Source organism: Arachis ipaensis, chromosome B7 (genome assembly GCF_059453495.1).
Source record: "Arachis ipaensis isolate K30076 ecotype BB chromosome B7, ASM5945349v1, whole genome shotgun sequence".
Classification (NCBI taxonomy): domain Eukaryota; kingdom Viridiplantae; phylum Streptophyta; class Magnoliopsida; order Fabales; family Fabaceae; genus Arachis; species Arachis ipaensis.
In genome coordinates, this window is record NC_142442.1 from 129,927,016 (window position 1) to 129,953,206 (window position 26,191).

The 26,191-nt window shown below is 32.7% G+C and overlaps 4 protein-coding genes across 10 annotated transcripts; 3 read left to right on the top strand and 1 right to left on the bottom strand.

The window, feature by feature from the left end:
* The first annotated feature begins 1,981 nt into the window (after positions 1 to 1,981).
* Positions 1,982 to 7,171, top strand: RCF3 (RNA-binding KH domain-containing protein). 2 transcript variants are annotated; one of them, XR_015892303.1, is made up of 9 exons: positions 1,982 to 3,119; positions 3,965 to 4,441; positions 4,650 to 4,898; positions 5,223 to 5,441; positions 5,951 to 6,030; positions 6,151 to 6,259; positions 6,619 to 6,745; positions 6,846 to 6,969; positions 7,063 to 7,092. XR_015892303.1 is itself a non-coding variant. In XM_016307816.3 (8 exons), exons 1-8 carry the CDS (start codon positions 2,418 to 2,420, stop codon positions 6,863 to 6,865), a joined length of 1,983 nt encoding a protein of 660 aa, XP_016163302.1. In that variant the 5' UTR covers positions 1,982 to 2,417; the 3' UTR covers positions 6,866 to 7,171. The 2 variants fall into 2 exon arrangements, 1 of the variants encoding a protein (XP_016163302.1); XM_016307816.3 differs by having other exon boundaries at positions 6,846 to 7,171.
* Positions 7,172 to 8,505: 1,334 nt separating this feature from the next.
* On the top strand, positions 8,506 to 11,936 carry LOC107605882 (Tetratricopeptide repeat (TPR)-like superfamily protein). Its single transcript, XM_016307818.3, has 9 exons — positions 8,506 to 8,713; positions 8,797 to 8,982; positions 9,052 to 9,283; positions 9,614 to 9,764; positions 10,011 to 10,233; positions 10,342 to 10,433; positions 10,749 to 10,884; positions 11,065 to 11,396; positions 11,491 to 11,936. The coding sequence occupies exons 1-9, from the start codon at positions 8,628 to 8,630 to the stop codon at positions 11,739 to 11,741; spliced, it is 1,689 nt and encodes a 562-aa protein (XP_016163304.1). The 5' UTR covers positions 8,506 to 8,627; the 3' UTR covers positions 11,742 to 11,936.
* Positions 11,937 to 12,911: 975 nt separating this feature from the next.
* On the top strand, positions 12,912 to 14,528 carry LOC107605884 (transcription factor). The gene is made up of 4 exons (XM_016307820.3): positions 12,912 to 13,206; positions 13,519 to 13,591; positions 13,680 to 13,735; positions 14,207 to 14,528. The coding sequence occupies exons 1-4, from the start codon at positions 13,157 to 13,159 to the stop codon at positions 14,319 to 14,321; spliced, it is 294 nt and encodes a 97-aa protein (XP_016163306.1). The 5' UTR covers positions 12,912 to 13,156; the 3' UTR covers positions 14,322 to 14,528.
* Positions 14,529 to 14,760: 232 nt separating this feature from the next.
* On the bottom strand, positions 14,761 to 18,825 carry LOC107605885 (protein ABIL2). Of its 6 annotated transcripts, none has more exons than XM_016307821.3 (11): positions 18,370 to 18,825; positions 17,857 to 17,909; positions 17,593 to 17,724; positions 17,354 to 17,436; positions 17,103 to 17,253; positions 16,162 to 16,261; positions 15,924 to 16,016; positions 15,792 to 15,834; positions 15,618 to 15,703; positions 15,315 to 15,460; positions 14,761 to 15,186 (listed from the first exon to the last, which is right to left on the bottom strand). In XM_016307821.3, the coding sequence occupies exons 3-11, from the start codon at positions 17,695 to 17,697 to the stop codon at positions 15,016 to 15,018; spliced, it is 978 nt and encodes a 325-aa protein (XP_016163307.1). In that variant the 5' UTR covers positions 17,698 to 17,724; positions 17,857 to 17,909; positions 18,370 to 18,825; the 3' UTR covers positions 14,761 to 15,015. The 6 variants fall into 6 exon arrangements, with proteins under 6 accessions (XP_016163307.1, XP_088350093.1, XP_016163309.1 ...); XM_088493967.1 differs by having other exon boundaries at positions 15,618 to 15,700; positions 18,473 to 18,630; XM_016307823.3 differs by having other exon boundaries at positions 15,618 to 15,700; positions 18,370 to 18,630.
* Positions 18,826 to 26,191: the final 7,366 nt, after the last annotated feature.

A 26,191-nucleotide genomic window follows, 5' to 3' on the forward strand; every position in this document is an offset into this window, starting at 1 on the left:
AGATTAACTAAAAAAAATAAAAATATATCAATACAATCTAAATCATAATGTAATAAGAATAAATTTGATGTGATGGACAAATTTTATATGCTATGCAAAAATTTACATTTGTTAGACAAATTTTATAAAGCTCTTTAAAATAGTGAATTTTTAAAAAAAAAAATTGTTATAGAAAATAATATTTTTTTATTTTTATTTCAGTAAAAAATTCAACACTAATAAGACACTAAAATTAAAAAACGTTGTTTAATAAATAATAAATAAATAAAGATTAGAGAGAAAGAAAGAGAGGGAGTGAAGAGGCAGATTTTGGTATTAGAGAAGGAAAGAGAAATTACGTTGAAGATAAAGAGTTTTTTGCATTAAATTTAATATAATTTTTTTTTTGTAAACTTTAATGGGATTTTAAAATTCCAAACAATGAGGGAGTATTGTAACATTCATCTAAGTTTTTTTAACAGCAGAAATGATTTTGCATCCTAAAAGACTGTTCACTTGAAGTAAGTGTGTTTGGATTTGTGTTAGAGAAGAGAGAAGCTCGTTTGAGTTTCTTGAACGCTTCATCTTCATGTTTAGCAATATTTGTACGCTGTAAATTCTTCAATCCACGTTTACTTTTTCACGTTGGATTGAACTTTATGTTTTATGTACCAATTATATCCTTCATTATTCATATGTTTATTGTTTTTTTTATAATACTTTTTTTTTAATACTCTCTTATATATATTATTATTTTTTATAAAATTTCTGTTTTTTTATATGAGTTCTTTTACTGTTATTGTTATTTTTTTTGTATGGAATATGTTTTTTTACTTTGTATTATGATTCTATTAATCCTACTAGAGTACTAAAGAATATTGAGAGTATTAAAAAAATATTAAAATTAAATTAAATATTTAAAATAAAATTATAAGATAACATAAAATAATTATTTAAATTCATGTCTTTTTTTTATAATTTTTTTATCTAAAAGTAATTTTGAATAATGTAATCCAAACAATATTTAGTTGGCTATAATCCATTTTGAATAAGAATTACCAAACATAAATCACGTTAATACTAACTCACTTTTGATCAAAATCAATTCTACAAAATCAATTTTATAACATTTCAAATATTTTAATTTTTTATTATTTGTAGTATTTTCTTTTATATTTTAAAATTTTTATTAAATTTTTTATTATAATTTTGTTATCATATGAATTATTGATCTTATTAAAAAAGACGAAATAAATGAAAAACTAATAATATATAATAACATAGTCATAAGTAATAAAATTTTACCGTTCAAAATAATACTAAATAAAAGAATATTAAGAATATTAAAAAATTATAAAATATTTTTTGTTTGATATTGTAAAATTTATCATTGTAATTCTTGTGTATGATTTATTATTCTAATTTTTTATAATATGTATTATTATTTGTATTAGAAATAATAAATTAAATAAAAAATTAACTATAAATAGTAATAAAAGTATAACTAGTAAAAAATTAAAACCTAAAATAATAATACAAATAAAATTATTGAAAATACTTAAAAGGACTAAAATATGTTATTTTATATATTATCTTTAATTTAATAAATAAATATTAATTTTTATTAAAAAAAATACTTAAAAAATTCTCAATTATTATGTTATTTTTAATTTAATAAATAAATATTAAGTAGTAAAAAATTATAACATATTAGAGTATTATAAAAAATACTATATAAAAAATATATTAAAAAAATATAAAAAAAATAATTTAAAAAATAATATTATAATTTAATATTATATTTTTTTAATAATTAACTAATTATATATTTAAAATTAATTTTAATATAAAATATTAAACATAAATTATATTAACATAAACCTACTTTTATCTAAAATTAATTCTATAAAATTATTTTCATTCAAACTCTAATTTGAGAAACCTCAATCAAGCGTAATTAGTATTTACTTATAAAGGTTGAATGGAAGGATACGTAGGAACTAGGAAGTATTGAGTGTATAGTGTAGTTGGCAGCAAAAGCATACGGCACATAATTATAAGCGTATAAATATAGAGAGAGACACACACACAACACAAGAGTACATTTAATACATACATAGACCCAACCCCACTCTTCTTTCTTCGTTCCTCAACTCTGCTATCTGCAATTTCAATTAAACTAAACATACTTACTTGCAACTTCCCTGTCACTGCGACACACCCTTTTCTCTTCCTTTCTAGGGTTTCACACATCACTTCAAAATCGAATCGGAACTCATACATAACAAAAACAACTCGTTAATTTCAATTCTATGTTTCAACATCCAAACGCACGCAACATAATGCTTGGATTGAAAGGAAACCCAGCGTTATAACTTCAAAAATCCCCAAACGAACGGATTTTCACTCGGAACTCGAATCCAGGTTCTAAAACTTTCATGGATAGGTCTAGATCTAAGAGGAACTACTACTATGACCAGGACTATGATTCTGACACCCTCGCTAGGACCAGGCCCCGCTATAACCACCACTATAACAACGTTCCAGTTCACCGCCACCGCGGAGGAGGTGGTGGTGGTGGCGGCGGCGGCGGAGGACGCCAGTTTAAGACTCAGGACTCGCCGTTGACGGTTACCACCAGCTACCGCATTCTGTGCCACGATTTGAAGGCCGGCGGCGTCATCGGGAAGTCTGGCAGCATAATAAAGTCCATACGGCAGCACACCGGCGCATGGATCAACGTCCACGAGCTGATCCCCGGCGATGAGGAGCGGATCATCGAGATTTCCGACACTCGCCGCCGCGACCCTGAGGGGAGAATGCCGTCGTTTTCGCCGGCGCAGGAGGCGCTCCTCATGATCCACGACAGGATCCTGGAGAGCGACGCTGCGTTCGGGGTCGGGGAGGAGGATGAGGAGTACGGCCTCCCTGGCGGAGGAGGCGGAAGAGGTGGTGGTGGTGGCGGGAACAGTCGTGTGGCGTCGAGATTGGTGGTATCGAGAATGCATGTAGGGTGTTTGTTGGGAAAAGGAGGGAAGATTATTGAACAAATGAGGATGGAAACAAAGACACAAATTAGGATACTCCCTAGAGATCACAATCTACCCCGTTGTGTTTCCATGGCAGAAGAGATTGTTCAGGTGCAAATTGCAACCAACAAAAGTAGAATTACCTTTGGCGATTGTCTGAATTGCATGCATGCTGAGAAAAAGAACACAACTACTTTTTTGTGGTGAAAGAATTCCAGCACCATTGTGGAGTATGGAGTAATGGACTATGGGGAAAAACTATGGTTTTTTTGCTCATTTACTCTTATATATACTCAGTGGTTGTTATACTTTTGGACAACCAATTAAAATTGCTGAAACTGAAGACAATGAATATGGCTTTTTCTAACGTTTCAGGATTCCTTTAACTTCTTTTTCCCTTAAATACCCGGTGTTTCATAAATTAAATGAAGTATAATTTGAGCTAACAATCATTAGTTGATTTAACTTCTGAATCAGTAGCATTTGAAGCTACTTCATTTCCTTTTCAGCTAAAGAGCTGGAAAGGTGGAACAATTTTCAGCTTCAAAAGCATTCTGACTTTGAATTGGTGGTTTGGAGTACATTTTTTTGTTTGTTTTGGATTATTGATTTGTTTTATGATGTATGCCTGAAATTTATTGCATTATATTAGTAACTGATTTTGATTTGATGGTGGATCTTGTGCTTCTTTAGTTGAACTTATTTAGATCAAATGTGACATTATTTGTCGGATTTTCCTCAAATTTAATCCACTAAGTGTGGAAGACTGCTAGCGGTTGCTTTATCATGCTCTCAATGGTTCTCTTTTTCTGGTTTTGGGGCCTCTAAACTTTGTTATTATAGTGAAGTTATGGAAATGCATGGTCATTCCAAAGATGTGGTGTGTTTCCCTGCAACTTTTACCCATTAAAGATTATTTAAACTGAAAACTAATAATTGTATGATATGCGGTGCAGGTAGTAGGCGACGTAAATGCCGTGAAGAATGCTATAGTAATTATATCGTCACGGTTAAGGGAGAGCCAGCATCGTGACCGTGGTCATTTCCATGGACGTGCACATTCACCTGAGCGATTTTTCCCTCCCGACGATGATTATGTTCCTCATATGACTGGTGGATCTCGTAGATCAGCTGTAGACGGAGCTAATTTTGGTTCACGAATGTCTAACACCAATGCCAGAAACAATAACCAACCCCAATTGGGTAATTACGGAATGGAGCCAGGGCCTGCTCCCATGGTTGATGAAGCACAGCCCCTGTATGGAGAGGAGCTTATTTTCCGTATACTTTGTCCAGTTGAGAAAGTTGATCGCATTATTGGGGAATCAGATGGAATTGTAGAGTTCCTTCAAAATGAAGTTGGGGTAGATGTAAAGGTGGCCGAACCTATTGGTGGTTCAGATGAACAGATAATAATCATTACTTCAGAGGAGGTACTTGCTTTCTCTTTTTGTCTGTGTCCCTTTTGTAGTGTATTGAGTGTAACAACTGCAATATCTCTTAGATCACTTCTTCAAGCTATAAGTGTCATAGAGGCAATTTTCTTCCTGCTTAAGTAGTTGCAACTTAAACTCTTCCAAAAGCTGTTCAACATGTTTTTCAGATGGATATAATTCTAACTGTTCTCATTATGTACTTAAGGGTCCTGATGATGAGCTGTTCCCAGCACAGGAAGCCTTGTTGCATATACAAACTCGTATTGTTGATCTTGTTCTAGATAAGGACAATACTATAACCACCAGGCTCGTCGTCCCATCTAGCGATATTGAATGCATAGATGGAAAAGAGGCCTCGCTATCAGAAATAAGGAGGTTGACCGGTGCAAACATTCAGATTCTGCCTAGAGAAGAATTACCTCTTTGTGTTGGAAGAACTGATGAGCTAGTACAGGTTATTCATTGGACCTACTACTACTTTAAATATAACTACAGTAAATTTCTTTTGCTAAATGTGGTCTTGAGTAGGAAAATGATAGATGTTGAACTTTAAAATGCCGATAGATATTATAATAGTTATTGCATTGCTTTTCTACCAAGTGCAACTGATTTTGAAAACCAATGGGTGTAGGGTTTTAATTGGCTACTTTCTATTAGGAATTTTCCAGTAAATAGTAGATAGGATTAAAAACTTTACCATCCTCAAGGCCAAAGTGAAGACCAAGCATTTAATTTCTTCTTCGTACATTTCATATTGTTTCCTTTATTGTCTCTGCAGATTGTAGGAGAGATAAAGGCAGCACGAGATGCTGTTGTTGAGGTGACATCAAGATTAAGAAGTTACTTTTATAAGGACTTCTTTCCAAGAGATACAATGCCACCGTTGACCTCCTTACCGGGCATTGAGGCATCTTCTTCTAATAATATGGCTTCAGCTACTGAAGCTCCTGCAGCCTATCAGAATGTGCTAACTGCACCAGGGCCCTTTCCATCAAAGGTATTCTTTTGATGCAATGCAAGAAATGTCATTTTACCTTAATTATGGTCCGTTTTGCTTGACATTTTATCTTAAATATTGTCTATTTTGCTAATCTGCCATTTAATGGACTGGTTTTGGGGAGAATTTTTTACCCATGTCAAGATATATTTCTTACCTACATTGAAAATCACTTTTAAGCATATAATATATTATGGAAATTTATATCTCAGTAGTTTTTCCTCCCCTTCATTATTCTTTGTCATAAAAGAAGGATTTTGCCTGTAATCGTTAAGTGATCATATGAACCTGCCACATACTATCCAATGACTAATGATCTAGTGGTTTCTTGAAAAATAAGTCAATGCTATGTTGCAATGGCTATATATATGCAGTTTCCTATCTCAAATGTTGTCTACAGCTTAGGGAACCGAGTCTTATATAATTAGTGACTGCTTGGGACAAATTATAGAGAATTTTGTTTTTTATTTGAATTAAAAATAAGTTTTTCTCTTGTTTCTTTTTGGAAGGAATCTGGAGGGTCTAGCACCGAGGCAGGAAAGCAGAAAGAGACGGACCGCCGCGAAGATGTGCCGAGTGGTTTAAATAGGTACGTGGTCCACTGGTCCCTTTCATGAAATGTTGTGTCTTACTTTTGTGAATATGTCATCCTGTTTTCTTTCTCCCCTTGTCAATATCTCATCCCATTTCCCATTTTGTATGTGTTTAGGATTGCTGTGCCTCTTGTCACAAGGAGTACACTTGAAGTTGTTCTACCAGAGTATGCAGTTCCCAAGCTTATAGCAAAATCCAAAAGCAAGCTTGTTCAAATAAGTGAGGTATATGTGATTATTAGATCTTACATCCCCTCACCTTAATATTTGAAGTGGAAAGTGCTAAAACTAACATGATTCGTAAAAATTGCCCTACTGTAATGTGAGTTCTGTTTTTGCTGTCCATGATGATCCCCCTATGAGTTCTTTCTAGACCATATTTTTGTCATGCGAATAATCTTTGGGAAAATTTTGGTACTTTATTCTATTTTTTTTTTCATGTTCGAGCTTCAAGAATGACCAATAAAATAGGAGATAATTGTTTTTTAGTATTGCATTAGATTGTGGAAATTATGATTATATGTCTGTATTTTTATTTTGGAAATTAAAGTCATGCATTTTCACTTATGTTTTCATGGGAGCAGTTGTCAGGAGCCAACGTAACGCTTGTAGAGGATAGACCAGATGCGACACAGAAGATTATTCAGATATCCGGTACTCCAGAGCAGGCAGAGAGAGCCCAGAGCTTGCTCCAGGGATTTATTTTGAGCAGTAAGTCTTATATATCTTGGTTCTTAACCACCCCCCAATTCCCAGTATATCTTAAATGCAAATTTGAACTGACATTTATCTTTTCTGGATCTTTTCACAGCACAAGAAGATGGCCCTTGAGTGATGCACATATTGAGAATTTGGCTGAAGATTATGGCAGTGCCATTACTTGTGTGCCTGGAGCATTGGCATCTTGTTCCATGCACTGATTGGTTTTCCATATAGTAAGAGTTAGGAATTTTGAATGCGAGAGAAGCATTCCAATGTAAATGTTGTACTGGGCGAGCTTATTCATTACTTGTTACTATTATTTTCAGCAAAGTGCAGGGAGCAATTGTTGGCGGCTACCCTAGATTGTGTTTTTCCTGGTTGATAACGCGAGTTTTATGAGTAAGCAATGCAATGGAAAGTTTTAACACATGAAAACATAGGCTTTCATCTATTTTATTAATTTATTTATTTATTTTCCCTCTAAAAACCACAGGGCTTCCACTAAAAGTACATTTCCATAGCAGCTTCAACATATGGCTACATCCAATGGACATTGACAAATCATTGTATGTAACTAATAAAAATTATTTCTTCAATAATTGCTATTTTATTCAAACCCCAACCAAATCTTTATTGCTTTTTGATGATGGCTTCAATTAGATTTCTTAGCATAACTAACTATCAAACTTTCAAAGTATAAATTTTTAAGAAAAAGGCCAAAATCATTTTATATTAAAACCTTTTTTCAAAGTGTGACCTATAAATATAATTTTTCTTTTTTGGTCTAACTTTAGCTTGAAATCATTCATTGTCGAATTTGTTAAATTTATTCATAACTTATCCGTTTTTTTTTTTTTACCAGGTGGATTGAACAACTTTCAATTTTAGGCATCATAAATTTATATTACCATTCAACCAAAGTTCCAGCTGCTAACTTATCCTTTGATCAAGTTTTTTTTATCCCCCCACCCCCCCCCCCCCCCTTTTTTATTTTCACTTAACTACTCACAAAGACCCAAAAAGGGTGGTGAGGGTAAGGGACCAAACAACATTTCATCAGCTACATGGATAACAGAAAACCTAATCTAAAACACTACAAGCTAAAATGACATTGCTCACAATCCATTTCACAAAAGCACACTTATTCTCGCTAATAAGCTATAGCTCAAATGACATAGTCTTCCCATATTCATCTAGAGGTTGCGGGTTCGAGTGTTAATTCTATTTTTGGTAAAAAAAAAAAAAGCACACCTATTCTCTCAACTTTTATCGATATAGTATTCCTTTCATCAAAAGAAACCTCATTGTGAGACATGCAAATTAAAGATATTTAGAAGTTAGAACCGAATTGCATTAAGAAAAATATCAAAAGAAAATACAAACATGAGCAAGTCTTCACAAACATTCACAAATTACAACTCTACACCTTCAATTTGTTCTTCATGTTTCTTTTATCACCTAAACCAGAAAATATAGTAATATCTAATATGCATTTTCTTCTCTTTTAATATACATAAGCCAAAATAATGTAAATTAATGTAGCTTGCTAATCATTCTAATAATTCTCACTTGAGATGGGCGAATAATCTGTTCACGAATAACAAGTTCATCAGAAATGATACAGAAACTAAGAAATTCTCATCCAAACTATACTTTTTTTTAAAAAAAAGAAAGCTATTAACCTCTTAACCTGGAAGGCTTCCCGTGTTTTAAAAAATTGTACCGGATCAGAGACACTCGCTCAGCATTAACCATCTACTTCAGTTAACTGATTCCTGATTTGGAATACATTGACAGTGTCCACCAAACCATGCTGCTCTTTTCTAGTTAATATTGGGCTTTAAAGTGGCCCAAATTTAGCGCCACATTATCCGTTTCGTTGTGCTGCTGAATGCCAACACCAGCTTTCACTTTCTACTCTACAATGTCAGCTTCAGCTTCGTTTCTTGCTCCGTCCCCCTCTTTCGCTCCATTCAGGTTCCCTATCTCTCTCTTTCTTTCTTTCAATTGCTACAATTTCTGAAAATCCTCGTCTAATTTCCTTTGTTATCTATTATTAGGGGTAGCAAAGAGGTTCCACGTATGTTTTCAGTGTCTGACCTGAAAAGCATAGCATGCAACAAAAAGGAGAATCGCACTTCAAAGCTTTACATTATACCCATCACCACTGTTACTCGCTTTTGTGCCTCAAGAGCTTCACTTGAGTCCTTGCACTTTGCTGACACTAATGCTAATCAAAATCACAGGTAAGAAGCGGTTTTCTTCCATCGATATATCGCTACAAGTACCTTGACTCTGCAACTTGTGTTCCGCAGAATAAACGAATTTGAGACAGAGTTGAACGAGTTCTTTGATGAAGTGAAAACAATGATTAGAATGGGAAAAAGAGATGATGCTCTTGACCTACTTAATGCAAATTATGAAGTGGTCAAAGATCGGATGAATGCCGGCTCTAAAGGCATTCAAGAAGCTGCAATTCTGGATGTCTTAGCGCTGGGTTATGTGGCTGTTGGAGACCTAAAAACTGTTGCTTTTTTGTTGAATGTGGTATGTTTTCCTATTTATCCAATTTTCCTATTTCTGAGTATTTGTTTTTACTTTCGATTTTGTCAAATTTATCATGGTTTTAGTCTTGAAGAGTATGTTTGACGTGCTGAAGTAGTGTTCTTGTAACTATATCTCTTTGTAATTGTATACTTGTAGTTGCCAATAATTGTTTGTTCCATATATCTGTTGATTGTTGAAGTCATATTTCAATGGTGAAACTGAAAGGCATACATTTGCATACTTATTTTAGTTGTAGTTCCCTGTAGAATCTTTTAGTGTTTCACTCCCTTTTCTATGTGGTGTCCGTTCTTATATTTTCATTATTGCTAGATGAGAAAAGTGATTGACAATTTGAAAGATGACACACCACATCTAGATTTGATACTTATGCATATGGGAAGTATGTATTCAACATTGAGCAAGTTTGGAAAATCACTGGACACATATCAAAGGGCTTTCAACATTATGGAAAGGACCTATGGTGAGTGGATGTTCCAGCTAGCAATGTTAGTGTTATTTTCTAATTTAGTACAGCCTGTTGAATGATTGTGTTTAGTTTGACCTGCTAATTGTCTCGTTGGTTTCACTAAAAACTAGATCTATTTTCTTGAAACTTTTATATTTGTGCATGTCCAGTTATAGTTACCTAAAAAAATTTCCATATAAGATGCAGTTGATGTTCGAAGTTTCAAAATTCTGGTTTTCTCAATTTCATCTCTTTTTTTAGGTAAGGACAGCCCTTTTCTTGTCACACCCTATTTGGCTATGGCAAAGGTTCTTGGTTCAACTGGAAAAGCAACAAAAGCCATAGAGAAATACCAGTCTGCAATAACTATTTTGGAGTCTAAGAGAGGTGCTGAAAGTAAGGATTTGGTTGTACCTTTACTTGGTCTTGGCAATCTTTTACTGAAAGAAAGAAGAGTCAACGACGCAGAAACTCATTTTACTAGGTTTAGCTGACTCCTTTTTTCTAATAAGAAAAATATCTCCCTTTCTGATTCAATGCATTAATGGCTCTGCTTTCTTGCACATTTACCTGTGTTTATGCTGTTTTCTAGGGTTCTCGACATATACACAAAGTCATATGGACAAAATGATGGAAGAATTGGATTGGCCATGAGTTCCCTAGCCCAAGTTAAGTGTGCTCAAGGTAACTTTACATTTTCACTTACACAACTTCATTTTTGTTTGCATATTCCTCTTTGCTTTATCTAGTTCTTTCTCTGCTTTGCTTTGTTGTGCTGCTGCTTTTTTTTTCGTGCTCACGCGTGTTTGTGTTCTTTTTTCATTTGATGGTTGTATCATTTAACATGAATGTTGGTTACAAGCTCTTTCATGCATGAGTTTTTTTTCTAAATAAATAAATAAATAAATGGTGTCCAAGTAGAGAATTCTCATCATCTTTCTGCTTTTCTTTTTTGGCTACAATATTTAGGCACTGATTGATATGAAATATGATTTGCAGGGAAGTCAGATGAAGCAATCAATTTGTATGAACATGCACTTCATGTCATGAAAGATTCCAATTACTTGTCGGCAGATGACAGCATCATGGAAAAGATGAGGGTAGATCTTGCTGAGTTGCTTCATGCTGTCGGGAGGTAAACTTCTCTTACAACCTTGGTAATTTGAATGGAAGATTTAAGTATTTATTTTGGCATTCAAATAACAAATTCTAATCTTTATCTCATATTAAAAAAAAGAAAACATTAAGTAAAATCAAATACTAAGAATTGATGGTAACTTGGCACTCACTGTGGTGTCTATTACTTTACTTTAAGAGCACAAGAAGGCAGAGAATTATTAGAGGAATGCTTATTAATCACAGAGAGGCACAAAGGAAAAGGTCACCCCGGCTTAGTGACACACATGATAAATCTTGCAACTTCATATTCCCGATCGAAGAATTATGCAGAGGCCGAGCACTTGTTGAGAAGAAGTTTGGAAATAATGATAAAGCAGAAAGGAAGCGATGACCAGTCCGTCAGCTTTCCAATGTTGCAACTTGCAGTTACGCTTTACCACTTGAAACAAGATGAAGAAGCTGAGAAACTGGCACTGGATGCTTTGCGCATCCGTGAGAAGGCATTTGGAGAAGATTCTCTTCCAGTTGGTATGTTTGCCCTTTCCTTTCCATAATTCCTGTTACATTTTGCCGTGAGAATATAAATCAAATTCTTATTTTAACATGATATCATGCATGCCAGGGGAGGCTTTGGACTGTTTGGTGTCTATTCAAACTCGAGTTGGTAAAGATGAGAGCGAGTTAGTTGTGCTACTTAGAAGGATTCTAGGTATACAAGAGAAAGAATTTGGATACGAGAGTGAGGAAGTTTTGGTTACAGTGAAAAAGATTGTATTCTTGTTGGATAAACTAGGGAGAAGAGATGAAATGCTTCCCTTGCAGAGGAGGTTGTCTCTGCTTAGAAAGAAGTATAAGCAGATGATTCATCACTGAAGGACTATAATATGTGCCTCCTTGGTGCTGTCTTTGTGAGCTTAAATGGCAACCTAAATGGTTTAAAAAGTAATACAAATAGAAATAGAAAGTCTAGACCAATCAGATTGGTTATGATTTAGTAAACTGTTTTTTGTTTAGGAACTGGAAATGAGTAAATGAGGAAGATTTAAGATTTAATTAGAATACAAATAATGAGAGGACCTGTGCTGTCGCTGTGGCCCATATCTCTCTAAAATTGCAAGGGATAAATGAAAATAATGCTTGACTAGCTGAATAAGATGTCTAAAAGGGATAAAAAGAATGTTTAATTTCCATATATTGTTACATAAATAACCCATATGAATTATTCTTTTCCTTTAAAATAATTATCACTTTGATTTTGTCAAGATAAAGGACAAGAAACACAGAGAAGTGGAAAATGAAAATGAAATACAATCCACATCACAAAGGTGTCACTGGACAGACAATCTTCTTCGGCATGGCACAAGGATTTTTTATTTAAATAAATTAAATAAATGTTTTATTTACCGATATAAATAATTGTAAAATTTATTATGAAAATGTATAAAATTATTTATCTCCTTTACATTGTAAAGGAGATACCTATTAAGTTAAAACGTTTACATTCTACACACACGTTTCATATCTTCTTCTTTTCTATTTTTTTTCCAAAAAATAAAAAAAAATGTCAAGTAGTAGCGGTATTTGAGTGTGAGAATCAGATACTGATGTGTACTCGGCGTCTGAATTCGTTGTTCGAGTTGAAGAGTTTGATATTGAACAACCTTGATGGTATATGGAGAAAAGAGATTGAAATGGTGGGGTATAGGTTGCTAGCACCATTGACCCAGCCTTATCTTGTTTACAGTGTCGTTTACAGTGTATACGAGATACGTTTATCTCATTTACAGTATATACGAGATACATGCACCATTGACCCAACCTTATCTTGTTTACAGTGTCGTTTACAGTGTATACGAGATACGTTTATCTCATTTACAGTATATACGAGATACATTCAAACTTATCTGTAAACGAGATAACTAATCCTAATCATTTTCGTATTAATTTTTAAAAGTATTTATTTTAGTAAATAAAAGATTTATTTAATTTATTTAAATAAAGAATCCCATGGCACAAATATGGAAAATACAAGAGAAAATAATTAGATATTTTAGTGAGTGGAGATCAAATGCAGTAGTAGTCATGGTGTACACATTCTAAGAAGGAAGAAAAGAACCAACAAGAAACCAAAACGAAAGTTGTCACTCCCAATTGTAGTGTTTGATTCATCAAGTTCAACTATTTCACTTCTCAACACTGCGCTCAACAAAGAAAAACCCTAGCCATCTACCTCAGGAGCTTCCCTCTTCGTCTCCAACCCCTGTTCGCTCTCGCCAATCAGAACAGAAATGGCTGCCACAGCAACAGCAGAAGCTGGTTCCCAATGGCCATTCAGCTGGTCTCTCTCTCTCTCTGTGAAAAATTTAATATTTTTTTAATCTTCTATTTGCATTGTTTTATATGCTATCCATGAATATTATGACTCCCAAGTTTTGATTTTTGTCTTCTTTTGTTTACCTTATTTCTAGTGTGTGGTCTTGTTTGGTATCTGATCCCTTATTTGTGAATTATAGCTGTGTGCAAGTGGCTACCGTGTTATTTGAATACGAACTCACCAACTTCTGATAAATATTTGGAGAATCAATGATGAAAACTTTGATAAGCTAATCTACCAAATTTGTCTCTTAGTAACTGTTCATGACCATTACAGTGACCTAGAAGTGGATTTTGGACATGAACAAAATGCTGCTATCGTATGCGCAGCCTTAGCTGTTGATAAGGAGGTCATTGTTTCTTCAAGCTATCAAATTTCCATTCTTTTACCCAAAAATTTCTCATTGGGTTTCTAATTTGATTTCATGTCTACTGCAGTTGCAACCAGACAAGGTGAAACGACTCATGGCAGTGTCTCATGGAAAGCTTTCAGTGTGAGTCTCTTCTCTACCCTCTATGCTATTATTATGATCTGCATGCCTTGTGCATCCTTTCCTGTTCAACTGAAACAATTCTTGTTCCGCTAATGTTCTAATAGTAAACGATTACTTCGGTTTAATTATTGTTTAGATTGAGTTGTTATTGATTAGTTAGACAGATATGTGATTAGCTAATAGTTTGTTACTTACTACTTAAGCCACACATTTCTGACCTACCTGCCATGTGATCCAACACAAATACAATGTTTCACGAACGTGGACCGAACATATCTTTGTAATCAATCTCCAGTCATCAATCATCATCAGTTATGGTGATTAAATTATCATTAGTTGATGTGATGAGAATGCCTAAAACTTGTTGGATTTTATCTTTAAGAAAGTAAACTTTTTTCTGTAATTAGTTAATTCAGCTTAAAGGGTTCTGCAGAATATCTAATGGTACTTTTTTTCCTATGTTCCATTCAGGCACTTTGAGGCAACGGAAGCAAGATTTCTTCGGGCATCTTTTAGTGCTTTTGTAGATGTCCTTACACTGGCCACAAAAACGATTGAAGAATTTGGTCAAGGAATGGAGTTGTGACATTTACTTTTCTTATTCTTAAAGAATGTATTGCTACTCCAACCATTATATATAATCCTATTAGGTTTCTCATAGTATATTTGTATTTGTGTTTGCATTTTTCACTTTCATATCCTTTTATTGGATTCTGTTCTAAGATTGTGTAACCAAGTTTTACTCATTCATGTGGCAAAATTGATATTCTTCCACCAACAAATTTATGACTTCCATCCAACTTGTAAAAAGAGGAATGTTGCTTATTGCTTTAAATGGCATTTAGGAAGAAAATGGAAGTAGCTTTTTGGATAATTGGCATGAAAAATATTATTTGATAAGGAAAAATAGATACCAAAATCAAGTAGATTAGAAAAATTTTTTGATATTACTGTAGATAAATTAAAAGTCATGTTATTTGCTCAAATTTGAGAAACATATGTAGCCTTACCCTGCAAACCGAAAAGTCGAAAAGAGAAACCAAATTTACTTGATTATATAACATGTTTAACCATTAAAAATAAAATATCAACAATGAAACTATCATGCAAGACCATTTTGGAGACTATATAATAACAATAACAACCGTATAATACTTCTTCTTAAGTGACAAAGTGAAACCTATTGGATCAAATGGACGAAATACTATAATGCAAAATTGACTTGTTTCCAAGCTTTCATGACATCTTTTCTCTTTCCCTTTGCTTCTAGATTTTGTGCATCAATACTCATCTAAGTATGTATATAGCATGTCATCCTTCTTAGACTTGCGCCTGCTTAACAACGCCTTCAGAAGACGTTTACTTTTACTGGGGTATTGTTCGACTTCTTTGCCATTGTCTCTTTCGGCCGGCAATCGCATTGAAGCTGATTTCCGTGGCTCAGACGGGTACTGGTAGAAACATAAATGGAGATGTGGTTGAAGAAACTATAGAATTTGTTCATATTGTACCGAGCAAACAACTAGCATTTATGTCATTAATTTAATTGAAATTTGTAAAGAAACAATGTTAAACTTACCCTTTGTCTTGCATTGGAAGGATTGGGTGTGGTTGGTCTAGCAGGGTTTGGAGTAGTTGGTCTACTGCTCTTTGGTGTTGTAGGCCTACTTGACCGCGACCCGGTGCGTAAAAGTGGGAATCTATGCGGTGAAACAGAACGCTTATCTACATTACACGTAAAACAACTATGAATTCGGGTAACTACGAAACCTAACCTATATCTTCGCCATTGTTTGGACATGAAAAAGAAATAACAATTTGAAAGACAAAAATAACATGAACTCTAGTATATTTATATTATAAGATCTGTGTGTATACCAACCTAAAACTTTTCTTGGCATGGTTGAGGTGAATGAAAAACCTCCAGGTCTCTCAGTTTGGACAGAAGGTGATGGTGAACGCCCTCTACTGCGTCAAAATGAAGAATTATGTCAAGATACTTATCCGAGTAAAAGGCCAATTTAATGTGACAACAGCATGCAGAATTTGTAGTTACCTTGCTGTAGATGTTGGTGTTTCTCTAATTGTAGCTCGAACAGCTTTTGGGACACAAATAGAGTGAAAGGAATATAAGTTTATATTTTTAAGGTTAGCCCGAAGATGATTGATATTGGAAAGCAGAAGGTACCACTCTTGAAGTGAAGCCAGTCATCTTCGTCATCTAGGTTGCACCCAACATAGGACGATTTTGTCTGGTTCGCGCCATGCATGGTCTCCCCAGCTGAACTTACAAATTAAAGGAATGTGAGAATTTAAAATCACAGGCTTACTTCCTAATAAGTGATAGAAAGAAAGTATAATGGAAGTGGAGAAAGTAACAAGTTAAGTAAGATGACAGTTTTAAGAAGAATGCAGTATATACTTGCCTGGTAGAATATACCGCTTGTGATATTTTGGAGTACTGATCACCAGCGACTGTTGGGTACGCCCCTCGTGATCCATATAATCTTGGCACGTCCTCATTCTCTAATGTACCATGTTATGCACCAAGAAGAAAATGTTAACCGTCTTCACAAAATTTCACAATAATCAATTTCAATGATATCAAGACAGAGCTCCTCAAAAACAACTTTATATGAAAAATTATGCAAATAACAACATACTGGCGAAGCAAGCTTCTAACTCGAAAGTCATTTGTAATAGACAGATAATTATCAGCCATGCAAAGATTCCCTATGAGCACCACTATCAGATTTTAGCCATTGATCACAATAACTGAATATAGCTCCACTGATTTTTATACTGCTACCATTATCTGATGCGATAAACATACATGACTCTCTAAAAGTGATACAATAAACAAAACCAAGTCTTATCCTGCTAGATACTAGACTAGAATAATGGATATGACATTATCCGGATATAAATGCTTAATGCTAATAAGATACTATACTGCTAAACATCTGAAATTCTCATAAGATTAACATCTAAATGCAAACTTCTATCTACATGTATCGATACAAACACTTAAATCAATAATGAATGATGTCAATTTAGAGTATCCAGAAGCATTAAAAGAGGACCCAACATGAATTTCTAAGTTTTTTCACTTCCTAGTAACCATACATTTTATGACTCATCCTGGATCCTATAAATAAAGGAGAAAAGAATATATGAAATGATTCTAACTATGCCTAAAAAGTAAAAACATATTTATTCTCAGCACCTCAAAGCAACAAACCCATGTTGATGCCTCCAATAATCTAAGATAAAGATAAATGAATTTTCCACTGTCACAGCAATTAGTTTGAGCTTTCCTTTAATGGACTAACTTTATCTGAAGCAAAGTGGAGATCACTAAGTATACCTGCTCAATACAAGATACACGTAGCTCTGCTCCGGAAACTTCAACAACCTTCTCTTCCAACAAGTCATTCACTTTATATGTCACAGAACCTAAATGATCCACAGTATTCACAAGAGCTTTAATCGCATAATCCTTTAATGTCTCTACCACTCTGCGACCACAACACGAAAAGAGAAAACAAAATAAAGATGGGAATAAGGGATATAATACTACCATCATGCATATATAACAGCACGCAGCAAGTAACTCACATTTGTTTTTGGTCATCATTGGTGTATGAAAGTTCAAAATACTCGGCAGCTGAGTATAACTGTGATCTGAGATTTTTCAAATCCTAGGAACAGTGATGAAAATATGAGAAATAGTTAGCAAACAAAATCATATAATAAAAGCAAGAGATACATTATGCAAACAGGCACTAGCCATGACGGAGGTATGGTCGAGGAACAAACTTCGCCACATAAAAGGGCATTACACATGACCAAAGTACCTTGAGACTATCATCAAAGATCAAGCTCTGCTGCATAAAAATCTCATCATCAGTTGAAGCTTCTTGAGACACAGGCTGTACTGCAGAAGTGGTGATCTTCCCCATGAATGAAAATAATAGAAGCAAGAACACCTTATCCATAAGAAAGAAAATGAATAACAGTTAATTCGAATTCATGGTGGCAGAGTGATGAGGATTAAAGAAAAAATGAAAATAAAGCACTGCCAAAAGAAAAAAAAGAATATCAAAACCAAGATTGGTAACCTTTTAGAAGAAGATTGTTGAGAAAACTTCAAGCCCTTGATAGATAACATACACTGACAAAAAAATAAAAAAAAAAGACAGTAATTAGAAGAGGGATAAAGTAGGAGACAAACTCATCCCTAACAACTAATAAGATACCTAAAGCTGATTATCTAACATAATGGCTGTCTGGAAAAAAGTATATACCATAATTCAAAAACAGAGCTTTAACAACAAAATCAGTAGCATATAACATAACACTATACACTATGAGAGACAATTCCAATTTCCACACTATACAAGACAACAAATTGAACTGAACAGCACAAAATTCCATCACTTTGTCTGAATCTTCACATATACTCAATTTCCACATCAAAATTCAAATTGACACTCAAAAAGCAAAGCCCACCCAAATACTTAAAAACATCAAAAGTTCAAAATTTTAACCTCATCAAGCCCACAAGTTGCTAACTTTAAGCAGAAAAATAACAAATTGAGTAAATGGTATTAAAGGAAAATGCAGAAACAAACCTGGTAACAGCTCTTTTTTCTTCAGTTTGCAGTGGTTAGAGTGTGAAACCCACATCCCATTTGAAACGAAAATGTGAAACAAAAAACAAAGACACACACTTACCAACTAAAAACCAAAACGGTTTGGTGTTTGAGTTATTGACCAAAACGCAGCAGTGTAAAAGGGACAGCTCAAAAATTTTCCAACTTAAACAGTTAGTGGGTGGAAGGAGAAGAAAGCACTCGGAATATTGGCAGCGGAATCCGGAATAATTTCTTCTCTTTTATTTTCTTTTTCATTCTGTTTAAAATTTAAATGAATTATCATCATTTTAACAAACAAACAAAACAGAGTATAAATCCCACCTTCTAAAATTAAAGTTTATAAAATTATTTATTAGAATATTTATCTATTGTATCAACCATTTTCTATTCATTTGTATATAAATTTTTAAGTGTGTAATATTATTTAGATTTAAAATCTAACTGAAATCAGGTGTCTTAATTTTATATCAACTCTATATATAGGATGGAATAAAATATTTGTTAGAGAAGAAAATAGTACTCCAAACAGCTGTGGGAAGTAGGAAGAAATTGGTCAGTGATGGTGGCCACTTCTCTCTCATCATGGCCCCATTTTTTTTTATTTTTTTTAATATGACTAATTTGGAATAGCATGTAAAGGAGTTATTAGTAAACCCAAGGATTTACTTTTTTTTTTTTTTTACCTTTATGGGTTTTCTGTCTTCTTCTATTTGTCTAAACTGTATGAGATTATTACAAGATTAATTTAAATACGTGATTAAAGTATCTTAAATGTCATTTTACATTCACTAACCAGTAGTAATAGATTCATATTCTTAATCTGAAATCTAATCCTAAACATAATTACACCTTTGTTTTCAGGAATCAGATATTGAGACAGTGACATAGAAACACAAAATCGTATTTCACATATAAGATATGAATAGAAATATTGTGTTCAAAGATATTAAATTAGTATATTTTGTATTTATCTTAATACAAAAATACTAATAAAAAACATAACTTATTTTTTATTATTTTTTTTATTAATTTTTTATAATTAAATTTTTAATTATTATATTTTTTAAAAATTTTTTGAATAAAAAAATAAAATTAATTAAATTTTTATAACTTATTTTAATTTATCATCAAATAAAATACAAAAACATAAAATTTTATATTTTTATTTTAAAGATGAATTTGAGAATCCAGAAGCATAAAATAGTTAATGACATTAACACTTGAGGGGCTTCTATACTAGTTTTGATAGAAATGGGCCCCTTGCCCACAATATTTTTGTAATTCTTTTGTCCCAAAAATGATTTTGAATGAAGGCCCAAGTCTGGAAAGTTCGGATCCAACTTGGTTTTCTCATATTGTATCTCCATCATCTCTTTTCTTGTGATACTTTTTCTAGGTACTATACTACTTACTAGCTAGCTAGGTACTATACTTTTCCTCGTCTGCAATAATTACAAACCAAATTAAGAAAGAGAAAGGTTCATTTCATGTGTATGAAACTAATAAGACACATAATTAATTAAGGACAGAGAGTTAAGGCCAGAAAATTGAAAAGATAAGAATTGTTGAAACTTGAGAAACATATATAATAAAAGGGTTATGCTATGATGCTGAAACAAAATTTTTTTAGTACCTACTGAAATGAGGTGGTAAAAAGAAAATTGAATACATATTGATGTTGTTGTTGTAAGAATAGACACAAACTGTGGAGCAGCACAGTAGTGACAGGAATTGTGTTGGAAGTATTAAGCAATCGTTAATAATTTAATGAAGATAATTTTTTTGTTGGTTTTTGTTGTCATTGGACATTAGATAACTGTCATTCTCTCCTCTAGTTAGAAAATCAAAAATTTTGATTCAAATTTTTAATACACCAAGTAAATCCATCTTTCAATACTTTTCAAGCCTTGTAAAGACTCCTCCAAATAGGAGAGTTCTTGTTCTTAGGACAACTAAAACAATCATATAGAGATGATCGGTATTTGGCATCCAACAATTGAACCCATAACTTGTTTGGCTGCTGAAAAAAAGTTTAAACTAGTTTCTCAAAAAGAGCAATATTCACACAATAAGAATCTCTAATCCCCAAACCTCTATACTTTTTTTGGAGTAACCAGCACCTTCCAACTAACATGATTCAATCCTCTTCCATCAACTTGTCCTTTTCAAAGAAAATTCATCATCATAGATTCCAATTTACTAATGATTCCTTTAGGAAAAATAGAGACATGCATCTAGTATGTGGGAATAGCGGCTGCAACAAAATTAACCAAGCAGGGTCTACCAGTTCGATTTAGTAAACTCCATTTCCAGCTTGCTAGTCTACTCCGAATCTTATCCAAGACACTATTAAAAGCTGAACGGGTCACCCTAGAATGGCTAAGGGTAACTCCAAGATACTTGCCCAAGTCCTAAACAAATTTGGTAGAGGATACCACAGTGAAAACCTCTTTTCTTGTTGCAGAGACATTCTTGGAGTAAAGCGTTTTAGACTTCTCCACATTAATCTTCATCACAGATGCTTTGCAAAAAGTCTTTAAGACCAACATCATATTTTGCACTTGTCTCTTTGTAGCTTTACAGAATAGAAGCAAGTCATCTGCAAACATTAAGTGGGATATTCTTCGTCCTCCTCGAGAAATAACAACTGGATCCCACAAACCCAAATCAACCTGATGACTAATAAAGCATGTCAATCTCTCCATACACAACACAAAAAGATAGGGTGACATAGAATCTCTTTGTCTAAGACCCCAGTTAGGAGTAAAGCCATTCAGACGATTCCCATTCCAAAGAATATATAAGGAGGAAGCAGTGACACAATTCATAATCAAATTAATTGTAGGAATAGGAAAACTAAAGCTCTTAAGGATATGAGCTAAAAACCTCCAATCAACTCTGTCATAAGCTTTCTCCAGATCAATTTTAAAGGCCAGTGTGCCCTTCTTTGATTTAGTCTTCTTTATAAAGTGGAGGATTTCTTGAGCAATAATGATGTTGTCAGGAGTTCCTCGTCCCGGAATAAATCCTCCTTGAAGCGGGCCAACAATCTCTACAAGATGAGGACGGAGCCTATTAACAAGGACCTTCGTGATGATCTTGTAAACTACATTACAGAGACTAATCGGCCTAAAATTTTTCATAGATATCAACCTTTGGAGTAAGAACCAGTAAGGTCTCCATCATTCTCGGATCAAGAGTAACACCGAAAAATGCCTGCTTAACCATCTTCCAAACATCAAGACCAATGATTTCCCAATATTCTTTGAAGAAGAAAGCTTGAAACCCATCAGGACCCAGAACTTTAAAAGAGTTCATGTGAAAAACAGCTGTTTTGACTTCCTCCATAGTAACTGGTGTCGTAAGATTATTGCAAGCTTCCTCATTCAAAGAAGGAAGAGGCACATCACCAAGGCAACCCAAATCAATATCATCTAAACGATAGAATAAGCTTTTATAGAAAGACTCTGCTTCTTGACTCAAAACCTCTGGATCAGTTTCCCACACTCCATCCTTGAGAAAAAGGCCATGAATCTTATTATGCTTTCTTTGCACAAGAGTTTGAATATGAAAGAATCTTGTATTCCTATCCTCGAACCTTACCCTCTGCTCTCTGGACTTTTGGAACCATAGGAGCTCTTCTTGCACTAGAGTATTATTATAATTATTAAGCAAATGTTGCTCTTTCTGACGTAAATAAATGCTATCTACCACTTCCAAACGCTTTTGTAAATAATTAATTTGCTACTCTAATTCACATTTCTTAACAAAAATGTTACCAAATACCTTCGAATTAAACTCTAGTGAATTCTTCTGTACTTCCGAAAGCTTGCCATGAATCCCTCTATTACCAGACTACCATGACTGATTCACAATATCCCTATACCTGGGATGAGTAGCCCAAACAGCAACAAATCGGAAAGGTCGATTTTCTTTAGGCTGAGGACGATCTTTACAACACATCAGAATAGGGCAATGATCAGACTGAAGCCTATTTAAAACTTCTGCATAAGCCTCTGTAAAGATAGATAACCAACAACTATTTATATAGACTCGGTCAAGATTTTTTGCCACATCAACATAATTTTTCACCCTCCTATACCAAGAAAACTGTCTCCCAATAGTCTTCAGATCAAACAAACCACTATCCCCTAATGAAGTAGCAAACATGTCTCTTCTTTGATGAGAAAATTGACAGCCCTTAGATTCATAAGAAAATATGACTTCATTAAAATCACCAAGAACAATCCAAGGTCCTTGAAAAACTATGGATTGTGCAACAAGATAATCCCAAAGGAGAACCCTTTTATTAAATCGAGGACTACCATAAATACCACTACACCTCCAAATTAAATTATCAGATTGAACCTCAACAGTAACACCTTGATCAAAACCATCAATGAACTTATAGCAAACACCCTTCATAGATGATAGAAACCAAATACCCCCTTATGCCCCCTCTGCTTCCACTATACCAACAGAGTGATACCCCAATCTTTCCCAAAACAATTTTAAATGCTGAAAGGGGAGTGAGTTTCAACCACAATAAAAAAAATAGGTCTAAATTTTCTAACAAGTTCTTTACAATGCACCCGGGCTAACTTATTAGAAGCACCCCTAATATTCCAAACAATCAGATTTAAACTATCCATAAATAAAGGGATAGAATAAATAAAAACATAAACTCTAAATAGAATCACCAACCTTAATAGGTGGTTTGTCCTGTGGTACTAGCACACTCTAATCCTCAATAATTATCACCTTCAGACCCCCTAACGCTGCACCTGCCATACTTTCGTCTATTAAAGTTTTCTCCGTTGTGCCACCATTTTTATCAACTGGCGAGTTCTGCAGAGAGGAAGGCCGCGGACGCTTCCGTAGAGAAATTCCACGATGTGTAGGAGTTTTGTGCGATAGAGATGGCGCAATTTCATATTTTTCTCGCTTCCCCATCCTAATGCCAATTAATTTGCCTCCATCACCATGCAAATTGGGCCTTGGAACCCTTCTCGAACCATATTTGTGTTACTTTTCATCTTGGTCCTTCAAACCTAATGGCTGATCCATTGTGAATTTTTCCTTATGTAGCACTTGTTGTCAACCCTCTCCATCATCCATACATGCCTCATTAACATGACCATCAGGCATGTGAGGAGCCAATAATTCTGTAATCGCATCCTTCCCTTTAACAACTCTTAATTTTTCACCCAAATTACGAGAATTCTCACCCAAATCGCGAGCTTTCGATTCAACCTTTTTTTAAATCTCATGATTGTTGTGTGGCACTAGTGTCAGGGTTTTATTATTTTTTCCATCACCAAAAGATTTACTATTGTTTTCTTCCAATGACTCTTAATAATAAAACTAAAAGAAGAATATATATGTATATATATATGATTTAAAAACAACTATAATTCATATTAATAAATTGATTGAAGGCTAAAATTATAAATATGTTCTGAATAAAAATTGGTTATATATCTATTTTATGTTAATGTGTATTAGTCTGTTCACATAATTTAATTTGTATAGCAAAAAAAAAATGCAACTTATAAAAATTATAGGTGTACATCTATAAATGATTTTATGACAATTAAATTGATAGAAGAAGATTTTAGGTTAACTTTAATATTATTTAATAAACCCTTTGAAACAAAATTATTCTCACATAAAAATTAAAAACTCGTTTACTCATTACAATCATTACAATATTAGATTTGACATTTTGAAATATTAGGTTTTAGTAGAAATTTTTTAATTTAAAGGATTGTATATAATAAATGTTAAAGTTTTGGTATTTTTAATTAAAAAAGTTATACAAAATATCTTTATTAATATTTTACTATGTATAATATTATTTAAGGTTTAGAGTTAAGAAATTAGTGTTTATTGTTGATAGAATAGAAAGTGTGATTTATGATTTAGGATTTATGAGTTAGCATTTATGGTTAAAGATTATTTATTTGGTATTTTTTATTTAAATTTGTAGTTTAGAATTTATGATTTAAGATTTGAGCTATAATTTAGAGATTTTGGATTGGAGGTTAATGTTTAGAGTTTGTTGTCGAGAATTTAGGGTTTAGGATTTAACAGTTAGGGTTTATAATTTTTCGAACATATTTTTTTCAATTTGTTTATTATTTTTTATTAATTTTCTTTATTTTATTTTATATTTTTATATATATACTTAAATTATGTGATTTATTTTTTACAATAAAGATAATTTTTAATTAAAAAATTGTGTTTTAAAATTTAATGAATTTGTAAAAAAAGATAAAATAATAGAAAGATTTAAGATATTATTATTATTATTATTATTTTACTGTGATTTATAATTTTAATTCATTATTACTATGATAGCATTATCATGGTCCTATTTGATTTTCATGTACCAAACTATAAATAACTACTACATGCTCTAAATATCATGCCATATCCAAATAATAATAATAATAATAATAATAATAATAATAATAATAATAATAATAATAATTATTATTATTATTATTATTATTATTATTATTATTATTATTATAACCCAAAATAATTTTTTATTAATGGTTTATTGTCGAATAACTTGATCCAACTACAAAATAAAAACAGCATGTCCATATTCAATGACAACAAAAATCAACAAAAAAGTTATTTTCATTAAACTATTAACAACTATTTAATATTTTTAACACAACTCCTGCCACCATTGTTATTTCATAGTTTGTGTCTGCTCCTGCAACAACAATACCAATACGTATCTAACTCTCCTCGTTACCACCTCATTTCAGTAGATGCTGAAAGAAAATCTTATTTCAATATCATAGCACCGCCATAATAAAATGGCAATACTACTGTGAGAAAGTTTTTTTTTTTCTCACTTGCTGAAATATGTTGGAGAAAGAAAAAAGAGACAGGTCTTACTAGAAATTCAGGTAGTGCAGGTGTTGTGAATCAGCCTGATATTTACTGATGTAAGATTAGATTAGCAGTAATGATGAGATAGTGATAATTAAGTTATTAGATTTTTGGGTGTTGAATCTAATATTTTTTGTTAAGTAATGGGCTTGTGTTGTTATTGAATGAAACATAATAAAAAAATTGAGGAGATAACCAAAAACAAATGAAATGGATAAGGACTCATGTTATTTGGGCCAAGGCGAATAATAATAATAATAATAATAATAATAATAATAATAATAATAATAATAATAATAATAATAATAATAATAATAATTTTATTATTTTAGATTTTCTTATCAATAAATATTAGGGTTTTTATTTTTCAAATTAATTCAAAAAAGATTTATAATGCTAAATTTTAATACGATCGAATTTTCGTTATTAAAACAAAATTATAATTTTATATATCAAGATAATATTAAATTTACTGTTAACATGAAAAAAATAATATGATACATGAAAATCATCATACATTGTTTTATGAAAAATTTTCACTTCCTTCTCCTACGAGATGTTAAAATGACACTTTTCTCCTTTCTATTTTATAAATGTACATTTCCCTCCCTTCTAACTTTTAAAAAACCTCATCTTTAATCCATTTTAAACTTTTTGTATTAACTAATGTTAAATTTATCCATTTTTTAAGAAAAATAAATTATTTTTTTTTAAAATATCCATTAGCAAAAATTTTATTTTTTATCATTAAATTTTACTTACCAAAATATCCTTTAATAAATTATTCTTTTATTGATTAAATTGTATTTTTTTAAAATTTAATAATTATATTAATTTTTTTAAAATACCCTTCAATAATTTTTAATTATTAAATTATAATTCTACCAAA